The following is a 12,402-nucleotide window of genomic DNA, read 5'->3' on the forward strand; positions in this document are numbered from 1 at the left end:
TCTGCTTGCTACCAGCTTTGTTTTATCTAAACCTCTGTGCAGCTTCATCAGGACAGGGCCCAGTACCATGAATGTGAAGCTTTATTTATGGATTCGAAAAGTCTTTTTTTTTTTTCCAGTATCAAATTATTATGCTACATATTTATATTACAATTTAAAAACAGCTATACCATCCATTAGCAACTCTACCTGCCTTAAATACTCATACCTAATGTTAGATGCAAAGATAGTAAAACTCACAACTATATTATCTCACAATATAACACCATGACAAATGTGCGCACATAATTTTAACACTAGTCTCTCTCTTTCTGCTGGTATAGCGGAGGACTCTGGAGACAGCCAGTCAGAGTCTGAGAATTCTGTCTCTGACAGTGTCGACGACAACGATGACTCCGTGGCAGAGATCAGCCGCTCCTTCCGGTCCCGGCAGGAGCTCTGTGAGCAGCTCAATGTCAACCACATGATCCAGAGGATATTTTTAATCACTCTCGATAACAGTGAGTATAAGCTGATGATCTAGCTGCCATCTGTAACTTGGATGAACCCAGGCTGTGATGTCATGTGGAAATTTGAAATATTATACTCAACAGCACAGAGAAAATCCATTTGGATTGAGATGACAAGGCTGTGCAGCGTTCAAATCTTTCAAAGATGTTTTTATTTCCAAATATCAAGCAGAATGGGCGGAAACATTTTGTATTTTAAGGGTTTTAGTTACTTTTAACTCTCTAAAAATGATCTCTTATAATCTCATGATGTTGACATCATGTTTCTTGAAGTCACTTCGTCCCATTTTTTCTGACATATTCTTAAATTCTTTTATATTTTTGAAGCCTTACATTACATGCAGCTGGAAAGGATATCGGCAGAGAAAGGCCAGTAAAGGAGGCCTTCCCTGAAGGTCTGTCTCTCTAATAAAAAGGGGAGTTGAAAACCGGAGGCTTTGCTGATGACGCTACTGATTATAAATAGCTGTGGATTCCACTTTCCTCCAGGGACGTTACTTGATGCAGCTCAGCTCAATATCTTGAAAATCAAAATCCAACCTTCCAGTGAGGAAGAGATGAGTCACCATGCTTTAAGACCTCCATCCTTACAAGGTTTCACTTTGAACCGGCTGGGTCTTTTTATCACTCAGGCTGCTCAGAAATGAGTCATAATGTTCGAGAAATGTATGCCCCCCCCAACCCGCCTTTTGTCTTTGCTTATTCCCACCAACAGTAGTTCTCCATCTCTGTGATCGGTGCACTATGATCACAAAGGATGACATAGCCAGCAACAAGCTCAGAAGGCTTTGATATTTAGGTATAGTGGAGGATTTTCATAAAAATTTTAAAAGACCTACCCTCACCATTTAAAAAAAAAAAAATGCACATGCCCAACCCTGTACCTGCTCCCGTGAGGAAACGCCTATTAAACATGTGTGAGAGAATGCGTGAGACAATTTCTCTTTGTGCATGCTCCGTTTAAAAGTTGCTGTTCTCATAGCTCATACAATCTTACTGTATCTGAACGTCCGCCCTAACCCCTAAATCCCTCAATCACTACATAGAGCAGGGACTTTATAGTGGACTTTAAAGCAAACTCAGTTAACTTGCCATTCGGACAGATGATCACTGCTTTTTGCTCCCCGTTGGTCACATAAATCCTCATCAACTTCGTAGTGCCTGCGCCATCTTTATTAGTCACGGCTGTCGGGTAGCAGCAGCCTATGGCAACAAATGCTTTGTGAGGAGGGCTCTCCGTGCAAAGCATTCTGGGATATATCTTCCTCTTCTGAGGCCTTTCTTTTCTACTCATTCATTTTATAGACACTTTTTCTTTTACGACCCTGTGCCATTTTCAGAGAACCTCGGTGAGAAAGGTGAGCTTCAATGACTATCTGAAACCGTAGCTCACCCACCATTTACGCCTGAAAGTGCGCATGCGCAGAAAAAGATAGCCAACGGGATGAGCATGTAGGACGGCCTTACGTAAACATATCACCAAAATGATTGACAATTAGGAGGACCACTTGTTTAGACGATCCACCCGGAAATAAAATATTGTCCTCCATACCTTTTAAATGACCCTTGATTGGTACTATGGAATCCTATGTAAACAATTAACTGATAGCACCGCCAACTTAGACTGTTTTTAAGCCATTTTCTGAGAATATTATTTGGTGCAGCTGTATAAAATGGTAATCTCATCAGGTATTGTTTTTTTGTGAATTCTGGCTTAATTTCCCTTTACTTTGCTCACAGAGTTGGGCTTCTACTCCAGGTTCATATGTTGGTTGAAACAAATGCAGTGCCCTTTAAATCCCCTCTTCAGCAAGTTGTATTCTCATTTGATGTCTTAATAATTTGAGTTGCTTCCATGTGAATGGCTGATGGCTGAGTTTGTGCTAGCGATGAACAGATTTAAACACCTGGGGCCAGTATTGATATTCAATATTAATACTTCCTTTATGGCAGATAGCCTGTATTTATTAATATTATATATCAGGTTTCATTGCCTTTGCAGACCTGCTTGCTTCTCTGCTTCAGTTTAAATCCCACCACCCTGAGCTACATCAGTCAGTGTCTATCCTGAAACAAAAACTACAACACAATAAATATTGGTGTGCCCTGTTTTTCTTATTAGACTGATACTGACATGCTTAAAATGGCAGTTAGCCCACTCTGACATTAATGTTGGTATTTCCTGCATCAACAGTTTGTGCCAATAAGCAATTGAACAGGTATACTTACGGTAATAGAGGCCAGGCAGTTTAGATTTTATTGGTTAGCTGTAGGTTTAATTTTGCTTAATTGTGTTTTTAATCATTCAAATTGGGATGGGGGGTTAATAAAACATATTTCTGTGGAGTGACAAATGGAAAACACACATTTATTTTTACTCTACGTTGCCTTTCATTAAATTCTTTTTTTTTCACACTAGGTGATCCCAGTCTGAGAGGAGGTAATGGGATCCCTCCTCGGTGTGTTTACTTGGAAGAAATGGCTGCAGATCTGGATGGTCAGGACTGGCTGGACATGGACAACATAGAGCAGGTTATAAAGCACTATCATGTTTTTGAAGTATATGAAAAACACAGTTTATAAATATTTCTTTTATTTCCAATATGGCCACATTTGTTCCAATTTAAACTTCATAATTTTTCCTTGCTGTATTGTTTTTATTCTTGTTTGTTTTGGAGGGTCTTGTTTTTAGTACTGATATATGTGTATCTGATTGTTTTTGTTTTCCTATCACTTTTGCTGCTATAAGCTAGGAAATAAAAGAGAATTTTATTTCATTCATTTATTTCTCTTTTTATTCTCTTCTTCTAATGAATGCAGCTTGACCATTTAATCTATTCCTCAAGTCCCAGCCTTATTCTGTACCAAATCACTTCAATGTCATCCCCTGTTTCTTTCATTTCCTACCCAGAAAATATTTAATCACCACATATTGAACATCTAAGATATTAATTTATTTATTTAGGTCATTATTTTTGATGAATTATAGAGACAGTTTGTAAAAAAAAAAAAATCATTATAATTGAAATAATTTGTATGGTATTTTGTAAAGATGTTTTAACCAAACTCTGCTTCCATGTAAAAGGATTCTGATCCACATTTGTAATTTGACTATAGTGAAAACAGACTATGATCTATAATAAAAGATATCTCTGAGCAAACTCTCCTCGAACCGGTCAGTAAAGCAGGTTTTAATCCAATGGCAAGTGGAAATAACAGATGAAATAGCAAAGTGTCCAGCTCTTTTAAAAAGGTTGAATATAATCCATTTGTCTGCATTTTGTTTTGTAGCATTTTCTTTAAAATGTTAGTTCCTAGCTTATAGTAGCAAAAGCTATAGGAAAACAACAACACTCGAATACACATCTATCAGCAATAAAAACAAAACAATAAACACAATAAACAAGAATTAAAAACAATACAGCAAGAAAAAATTAGGAAGTTTAAATTTGAACAAATGTGGCCATATTGGAATACAAAAAAGATTTATATACCGTGTTGATTAAGACTATAGAAGATTAATTCTATGGAGTAAAATGTGCTTAAATGTGTTCTTATTTCTTTTTTTCTTTAGGCTGTGTTTAACCGCCTGCTGCTATTAGAACCGGGAAACCATCTCATTTACATGACATCCTGCAGTGCAGTGAACCTCTCTGCTGACCGGGATGCAGGAGAAAAATGTGCCATCCCTTACCTTTTTGCTTGTTACCAGAGAGCCAAGGAGGAGGTGTTTTTTTTTTTTTTTTTAAACTACAACAACAAGCTCTTTACTGTAGCTGGTACATAAACATCACCAATCGTCTCCTTAACTTACTCACTTCTGTTCCATCTTTGCTCCAGTTGACAAAGGTTCCTGAAAAGTTACATTCATTTGCTGTCCGCTGCAAGAACCTGACTGTGTCCAACGGGCGAACTGTTCTGCTCACTCCAGAGATCTACGTCAATCAGAATATCTATGAGCAGCTGCTCGACCTGCTGCTCCAAGGTTTCACTGCAGCACGTAGGTCCAGCTTTAGGGATAAGATTTCTTATTGTTTCAGCTTTGATCTTCACTTGTGCTCAATGTTTGTTTTTTCATGTGTTCCTGGTATTTTAGGGCCCGAGGAGGTGGTTGAGTTTGTAGAAGAGGTCATTGCAGGTCTGCTGTCAGACCAGGAGGTGCGTACCTTTGAGGAGGTGATAGTCCCAGTCTTTGATATCTTCCAGGGGCGCATTAAAGACTTGGATCTCTGCCAGCCTCTGCTCTACTTCTATCTGGAGGTCCTCCTTTATTTTAGCCACAATAAGGATATTGCAAAGGTTAGGAAAAAAAATCACATTTTATCTCTACCTGATTTGGCCCACATTATTATGAAACGGTCCTTTAACATGGTCCTGTTTGGTTCCTACAGGTGTTGATGGAGCACATACAACCCAAAGACCCAGCTAATGGTCTGCATTACCAGAAGAGCCTGCTGGGGATGGTTTTGAATATATCCTGCTTGCTGAAAACCCCAGGTGTTGTAGAGGGGCATGGCTACTTCCTGAACCCTTCTCGCTCCAGTGGCCAGGAGACAAAGGTCCAGGAGGCCAACATTCACCAGGTATTTTTTTATCTATCAGTCTTGTTGGATTTCTTTTTTTTTTATAAAAAGGAATTTAAACTTTGCCTTCTTTTTGTTGCAGTTCATGGGTCAGTATCACGAGAAACTGCACCAGATCATGAAAACCCTCCTGCAGCGGTCTGCCGAAACACGCCACTTGCTGCTCACCTGGCTCGGCAACTGTCTGCAGGCCAATGCAGGCCGAGCTAAGATCTGGGCCAACCAGATGCCAGAGATCTTCTTCCAAATGTATGCCTCGGATGCATTTTTCCTCAACCTGGGCGCTGTTCTCCTGAAACTCTGCCAGCCTTTCTGCAAGCCTCATTCATCTAAGCTGCTCACTTTTAACCCCACTTACTGCGCGCACAAAGATGTGAGCGAAGAAGAGCGGCGAAACCGCAACATCCACGCAAGAGGTCAATATATACATAAATGCATATTCCCCTGAGCATTTCTACATTCACGCTGCATCATAACAACCAACTTTTATGTATTTGGGATTTTATGACAAATCTATATGAACCACCACACAATCGTTAGTGGAATGAGCTTAAAATACAAATGTGTGTTTATTCTATAGCATAAATTAGCTTTGATCTAAGCTGTGGATCTCTGCAGCTCCTTGGATTTCTTGGCTACTACATTGATTAATGTTCTCCTTGCCTGGCCTCTCAGTGTAGGTAGGTGTCGACATCTTGGTGGATCTGCAGTGGTGCCAGACTCATTCTATTTACTAATTATGGATTAATCGGTGCTCTGGGAGAAATCCACAGCTTGTTAAATCATTTTTTTTTTTAACCACACCTTCCTTTTAAGCCTATCCATGACTTTATTTCTGACCCGTTTGCTGTGCTCCTTAGTCTCCATGATGCAGTTAAACCATTTCAAAGAGATTTACCTTTCAGACCAAATTAAACATTGATGCGTAGATCAGTGGGGAAACATTTTTCAGGAGTATATTGAACCCACAACTTTCGGATTGCAAGACAACAGCTCTTGCGACCAGGCAGCAGTTACCCACAGAATAATAAATAATGGACTGTTAACAGCAGTGTCTTTCTTTTTAGTTACTAGTTTGCTAAATGCAGTTGACTTCTGTGGATTTTATTTGGGTTTGTCAGAGTAAAGGCAGCTGAATACAGATGCAAACACTTTGGAGGATATCTATAGCAATTAAATGGAAGCCTTGAATCTTTCATCGACTTTACAAATTAACATCACCTTGCGTTGGTTCACTACTTATGATCCCATTCAATAAAATACATTTAGGTTTGTGGTTCTTAACTGGTAAAATGAGGAAAGGTTTGAAGGTTGTGAATGAATTCATAAAGCTGGTGTTTGTTCATTAAGGATAAGTGTTTCTTTCCCAGGTCTCGACAAGGAGACCTGCCTGATCCCATTGCCTCCTCAGCACCAGGTTGAGTTTGCACAATCCTACAGCCTACTGACTGAAAACCTCATCTTCACACAGCTCACTCTGCATCTTGGCTTTCACAGGTACAAATGATTACCAGTATGTTGTTTAAACAAAAGTAATATTTGTTAAATACCAGCTTTCACATTAACACCAGTCTTACATTCCCTTCACGCTTGTTGTTGTTAAATCCTCTGTGTGGTTTGCCTCTCCAGACTCCATGAGCAGATGGTCAAGATGAACCAGTCTCTCCACCGGCTCCAGGTGACATGGCAGGATGCCCAGCGAGCTGGCAGCCCCATGTCAGAGCAGCTCTTGGAGCAGTTTGAGCGTCTGATGATTGTTTATCTGTCAACCAAAGCTGCCACTACACAGCCCGTCATGCTGCAATGCTGCCTTAACCTCCAAGCTTCCACTGCTGCTCTGCTAGTTCAGCTTAGCATGGGAAACCAGGGGCCCGAACATGTAGCACTCAGCTTTCCTCTGGCATCCCTGCACAGCTCCATGCTCTGCTACGTACCTGGTAGGTTAGAGTTAGTAGAGTGACCTTGAAATGATATGAATATGTCAGCTCTGTGAAGGATTTTTCAAATAGCTGCTGCTGTGCGTTAATTTGGTAAACCCAGAAGTTCCAGAATGCTGTGGTGATGGGTAATTCTGTTCTTTTATTTATTTTTTTTTTATTAGAGTTTTTTGCTGAAAACATGGGAGACTTCTTCATCTTCCTGCGACGCTTTGCGGACGATGTCTTGGAGACGTCTGCAGAAAGTCTTGAGCAGATCCTTAACTTCATAACAGTCTTCATGGGAAACATTGAGAGGTTCGCCTTTGTTCAGACTTTGATCATAAAATAGGGGGCTGGGTTGTAGTTTGACTGACAGCTGGAGCAGCTCTGTGGCAATGTCTGCAGCTCTGCTCTCTACATTTAAGAAAAGCATCTGTTGAATTTTTCTTTTTGGCTTTTTAGAATTTGAACCAGTCAAATGTGGGAATTTGATCAAGGTTTTTCTTAAAATTTCACATCATTGGAAAGCTTAGACTTCACTCTTTTAAGATCTGCCAATCAAAATGGTCCTGGAAGACTTGTTCATCAATTTATCAAACCGTGTCATGTTCATGTATGTAGGTGAGCAAGTATTAATCAGTTTTTAAGCATTTGACTTCATTGCTTATCTTTTAAATGTGCAACAGGATGAAGAATCCTCATTTAAGAGCAAAGCTAGCAGAGGTGTTAGAAGCTGTGATGCCTCACATGGAGCCCCTGGCTCCTGGTGCTGCTCAGCCAATCGTTTTCCAGAGAGAGAGAGTCTTCTGCTCGTATGTTCATGCACCTCAGCTGGCTGAGGCCCTCATCACTGTGTTTGTTGACATTGAATTTACAGGTAAGTAAAATCACATTTCAATTAGTTTGATCTTTTTCGCATTATTATCTAGTTAATAAATAATTATATAAATATTTGTAGGGTAGTAAGGTGAATTTTGATGTTTCTCTGCATTTCCTAACAGGAAACGAGAAGCTGATTAAGGTGAAACAAACGTAGCTTTTTGACTTTCTGCTTTGTTTTTACTCAGGCGATCCTCATCAGTTTGAACAGAAATTCAACTACAGGAGACCCATGTATCCGATTCTGAAGTACATGTGGGGCAAAGAGAGCTATAGAGAGAGCATTAAGGTAATTAAACGAATATTTTAAATTGATCGTCTAAAAAAATCAAAAGTGGATGGGATGATGCAAACAAGTTTTAAGTAGAAACCCAAATATTTAAGACATTTTTTTTAATGATTACTAGTTTAGTTGTTTGCTTTCCCGGTATCCAGTTAAGACCCAAAAGCAGATGTTACACAGAATTTTAATGAATAATTCAACTCGGTTTAGTTCAACCTGGATCTGGTTTATCAAATGGCTGCAATGAATCAAAGAGTATACATATTTAAAGGGGTCTGCATACTTTCCATACCCGCTGTATGTATATTGGAATGTTCTGAGTGTAGCCTAATCTTTTATTTATTTTTATTTCTTCCTCTGGGATTACTTTTTTCAGCATTTAGCAAACTATGCATCTGAGAACCTGGAGGCCATGAACCCCCCTCTGTTCCTCCGGTTTCTCAACCTGCTGATGAATGATGCCATCTTCTTACTGGATGAGGCCATTCAGGTGATACAAAATAGTTCTCAATAAGTTTGAACATTTCTTTTCTGTGTGATATTTTTACTTTACTCAACATAGTGGTTTTTTTTTTGTTTGTTTCTTTTTAGTACTTAAGTAAAATTAAGATTCTGCAGCTGGAGCGTGACAGAGGGGAGTGGGAGAACCTGGCCCCTGATGCCAGAAGAGAAAAAGAGTCGAGTTTGCAGATGTTCGGACAACTGGGGCGCTTCCATAACATCATGTCCAATGAGACTATTGGCACACTGGCCTTTCTGACCTCAGGTCAGGCAGGAAAGAATTACTGCATGATATAATATTGTGTTTAGTTAATCAATCCATATATTGACCTCCACATTCAACAAAGTTTCCAATTTAGCCTGAAAGTACTTCATGCACAAGTATGAAACTAATACCCCATTTACACTACCTTTGAAAAACCGTGCCGAGACCGGTCCGAGCTCAGTAACTGAGATAACTTATCGTGTGTAAATGGAAAGCAAACTGAACTGAACCGAGCTAGACACAACCGAACCGAGATAACTGCAGACCAGTTCCAGAGGTGGGCTCGGCTCGGTTTTTCCCTGGCTCGGTTCTCTGAGCTAACAAGAGCGCATGAGCAGAACGCATCATCTGTCTGGCTGCACATCGCAATTCACTCTCCATTCCAGTAGTTGGCAGTAATGCCCCTCCAGAAACAGAAGAAGAAGAACAGCTTCTTCTTCAACTATAAACAACAATCGAAATCTTCTCCAAATCTTCTCCACGCAACATTTTAAATAATGGCATTTTAAATAATAACACCTCCTTTATACTGGCAGTAATAGCGCAAATTGTCACTAGGAGGCGAGGAGTCGAGATAGCGGGATGTGTAAACGGTCGTCAGAACCGAGCTCGGCCTGGTTAACTAATCCGAGCTCGGACCGGTCTCGGCATGAATCGGTTTTTCAAGGGTAGTGTAAATGAGGCGGAAGTTCTTGTCAGTCACTCTGATTTCAAGAGGATTTTTAAGATGCATCCATTTTCTGATAATATTGATACCTTCAAAAATACATAAATAAAACAGATGTATACGTTTTCAATGACTTCCTGTAGAAAAATAATTTGGGAAAGTATTTGGAAAAAAGATATTTCCTGCAGAATTGTTGGTTATTGACAAATCCCTTGGTTTGAAGAGCTGAACCAGAAAAAAAATTTCATTTTTGAAGTTCAAACAGCCCTAAGTCCTTATTGTTTAGAACCTGATACCTCTGTTCTAAAGAAATGGAATACCAGTGGTGACTGAGTCTGAAAATCAACTGGGATAGATTAGTGGTAATGACTCAGAGCACATGAGCTTGCAGCATTACTAATACTGTTGGTTTTTATTCGAATTTATATTGATTTTCTCGCCATTATATTGTGGTTAGTCACCGTTAAGTGCAAGGATGCTGGATTCAAGGTTTTCAGGGAATTAATAATAAAAGCATCCGACAGGGGAAAAAAAGAATGAGCAATGATCATCATATTTATTAAGTTCTATGGTTGATTTGTTTCAAGACAGGTATTTCCTAAACTATGTTTTTTATTGTTTAATCATTTTTCTCTCAAGTTTCTAACTGAAAGTGCTAAAATAGCTTTAAAGATGTATTTAAAATTAGATGATTTTGACCTTATGTTTAGAGTTATTGTTAGAAGTAAATCTGTGGTTTGTGTTTTAATAAAGTCCTTCTCTTATTTTCTTCTATTTCTATTTCTTTCTCAGAAATCAAGGGTATCTTTGTGCACCCGTTTCTGGCTGAGAGAATCATCTCCATGCTGAACTACTTTCTGCAGCACCTGGTTGGTCCAAAAATGGGTGCGCTTAAAGTCAAGGACTTCAGTGAGTTCGACTTTAAGCCGCAGCAGCTCGTTTCTGACATCTGCACGATCTACCTAAACCTGGGGTATGTTGGAAACATTTGGCTCCTAAATTATTCTAATTAATTAAAGATTATTTGTTTAAATTATCTATGTTTTCTCTATAAGTGAGGTAGAAATCCAAGATTAGAAGGAAAATAAATTAGACTAAAAATCTCATCAATTGTTTGTGTTTTTTGCAGTGATGAGGAGAACTTCTGTGCCACTGTCCCAAAGGATGGACGCTCATACTCGCCTACACTCTTCTCCCAGACTGTTCGTGTGCTAAAGAAGATCAACAAGCCTGGCGACATGATTGTGGCGTTCGGCCTCCTTGCAGATAAAATTAAGGTATCATTTTACTTGGAAGAATGGCAGAAATGGAAAACATTGTTAATCTGAATGGCCAACGATGACAACGGCAGGAAATATTTGTTTTCTTAATAGATTGTTTTTCTTTTTTTAGTCCCATGCTGATAGGCAGCAGCAAGAAGAGGAAACCTATGCTGATGCCCCAGATGAATTCTTGGACCCCATTATGTCCACCCTGATGTTGGATCCTGTCCTCCTCCCCTCTTCCAATGTAACTGTTGATCGATCCACCATTGCAAGACATCTCCTTAGGTTTGTTGTCTTTTCTTATTGTGTTTGGCTGAAGTAGATGTTAAAAAAGGGAAAGGAAAAACCCCTAACAGCTAAGAACAGTAAAGTTTAACTAAAGGTGCCTCAGATTTAGGACCAGGAAGACCTGAACACTATCCAGGGATATAGCTGGGGTTGTACTCTGAGATCTGTCTGCATTTCATCAAAGTGATGAATGACTGCGAAATTTTTGAAACCAAAACTATCAAGATTTCTGAAGAGTTTAGTGGAAATGTTTTAAACGGGAGTGTTGGCCTAGTGGTTATAGCAGTGCGCCTGTGCTCTGAGAAGTTTGCAAGTGTCCTGTTGAATCCCCACAGCCTGCACTCTGTGTCTGAGCAAGATCCTTAACCCTACACTGCTCCCCGGGCGCCGTACAATGGCAGCCCACTGCTCCCCAAGGGGATAGGTCAAATGCAGAAATAAATTTGTCCACTGTGAGATCAATAAAGTTAAATTATTATTTATTATTATTAAACCTGGTTACAGTTCTGACCTGCATTGGTACCCTGACACGGCAGGCATCAGCACTCCTGTTTGCATCAAACTCTGCATCATTAAAAGGACCAAATATAAATGAGTCATTTAGTAAACCATAAAAAAAAACATTGCTAACTTAAAAAGACATGTTTTTTCTTTCTTTTTTTTTGCTTTATACTAATTCTTTTTATACTAATTTGGGTTAGAGGTTGGGGGGAGTTTCTGTGGAACCTGTTTATTGTTCCCAAATTGTTGATTTATTTAGTAACGTGATCTATACATATCTGCAGTATTCTTTTTCTGAAAAATGTCAAATAAAAAGTACACCTAAACTTATCTTAAAACAACCATTTTCTCTGAGGAATCTTATGCCAAACAACATCTGTCATTGCTTTTATGGTCTGGCTGTTGACTCACTGCTAAAGCTTTCTGTCTTTAGTGTTGTAAGATATCTGTTGTGCCCTGAGCTTCAGTGGTTGCTTTTCTCCAAACAAATATTCTCATTGTTTTATAATGTTGGGCAGAAATAGTTTTTGGTGAATGAAGACGTATCGACTCACCTTTTTTAATTTTCTGCTCTGAAAGTTACTGCTCTTTTCCTGCACAAAGGCTCTCTGCATAAACGGAGAGTTTTAAAGAGAAAAGCACTCAAAATTTTCAGTATTGCCTTAAAGAAACCTTTCTGTTATTACCGTATTTTCACGACTATAAGGCGCACATAAATGTCTTTTTTTTCCCTCAAAATGTG

The 12,402-nt window shown here is 39.2% G+C and overlaps 1 protein-coding gene across 5 annotated transcripts in view; it reads left to right on the forward strand.

Moving 5' to 3' along the window:
* ube4a (ubiquitination factor E4A) overlaps positions 1–11,208 on the forward strand; it is a 15,919-nt gene extending 4,711 nt beyond the window's left edge. For all 5 annotated transcript variants that reach the window (XM_015380404.1, XM_015380405.1, XM_015380406.1 and 2 more), the window contains exons 3-19: positions 324–500; positions 2,929–3,041; positions 4,084–4,236; positions 4,350–4,509; positions 4,606–4,808; positions 4,901–5,092; positions 5,175–5,508; positions 6,463–6,589; positions 6,722–7,029; positions 7,194–7,326; positions 7,698–7,888; positions 8,079–8,179; positions 8,550–8,663; positions 8,765–8,939; positions 10,399–10,579; positions 10,736–10,883; positions 10,999–11,208. In XM_015380404.1, the coding sequence (XP_015235890.1) occupies positions 324–500; positions 2,929–3,041; positions 4,084–4,236; positions 4,350–4,509; positions 4,606–4,808; positions 4,901–5,092; positions 5,175–5,508; positions 6,463–6,589; positions 6,722–7,029; positions 7,194–7,326; positions 7,698–7,888; positions 8,079–8,179; positions 8,550–8,663; positions 8,765–8,939; positions 10,399–10,579; positions 10,736–10,883; positions 10,999–11,193 (3,005 nt within the window). In that variant the 3' untranslated portion in view covers positions 11,194–11,208. The remainder of the gene's footprint in view (positions 1–323; positions 501–2,928; positions 3,042–4,083; positions 4,237–4,349; positions 4,510–4,605; positions 4,809–4,900; positions 5,093–5,174; positions 5,509–6,462; positions 6,590–6,721; positions 7,030–7,193; positions 7,327–7,697; positions 7,889–8,078; positions 8,180–8,549; positions 8,664–8,764; positions 8,940–10,398; positions 10,580–10,735; positions 10,884–10,998) is intronic.
* Positions 11,209–12,402: the final 1,194 nt, after the last annotated feature.

Source organism: Cyprinodon variegatus, unplaced genomic scaffold, assembly GCF_000732505.1.
Source record: "Cyprinodon variegatus isolate N-32 unplaced genomic scaffold, C_variegatus-1.0 Scaffold213, whole genome shotgun sequence".
Taxonomy (NCBI): domain Eukaryota; kingdom Metazoa; phylum Chordata; class Actinopteri; order Cyprinodontiformes; family Cyprinodontidae; genus Cyprinodon; species Cyprinodon variegatus.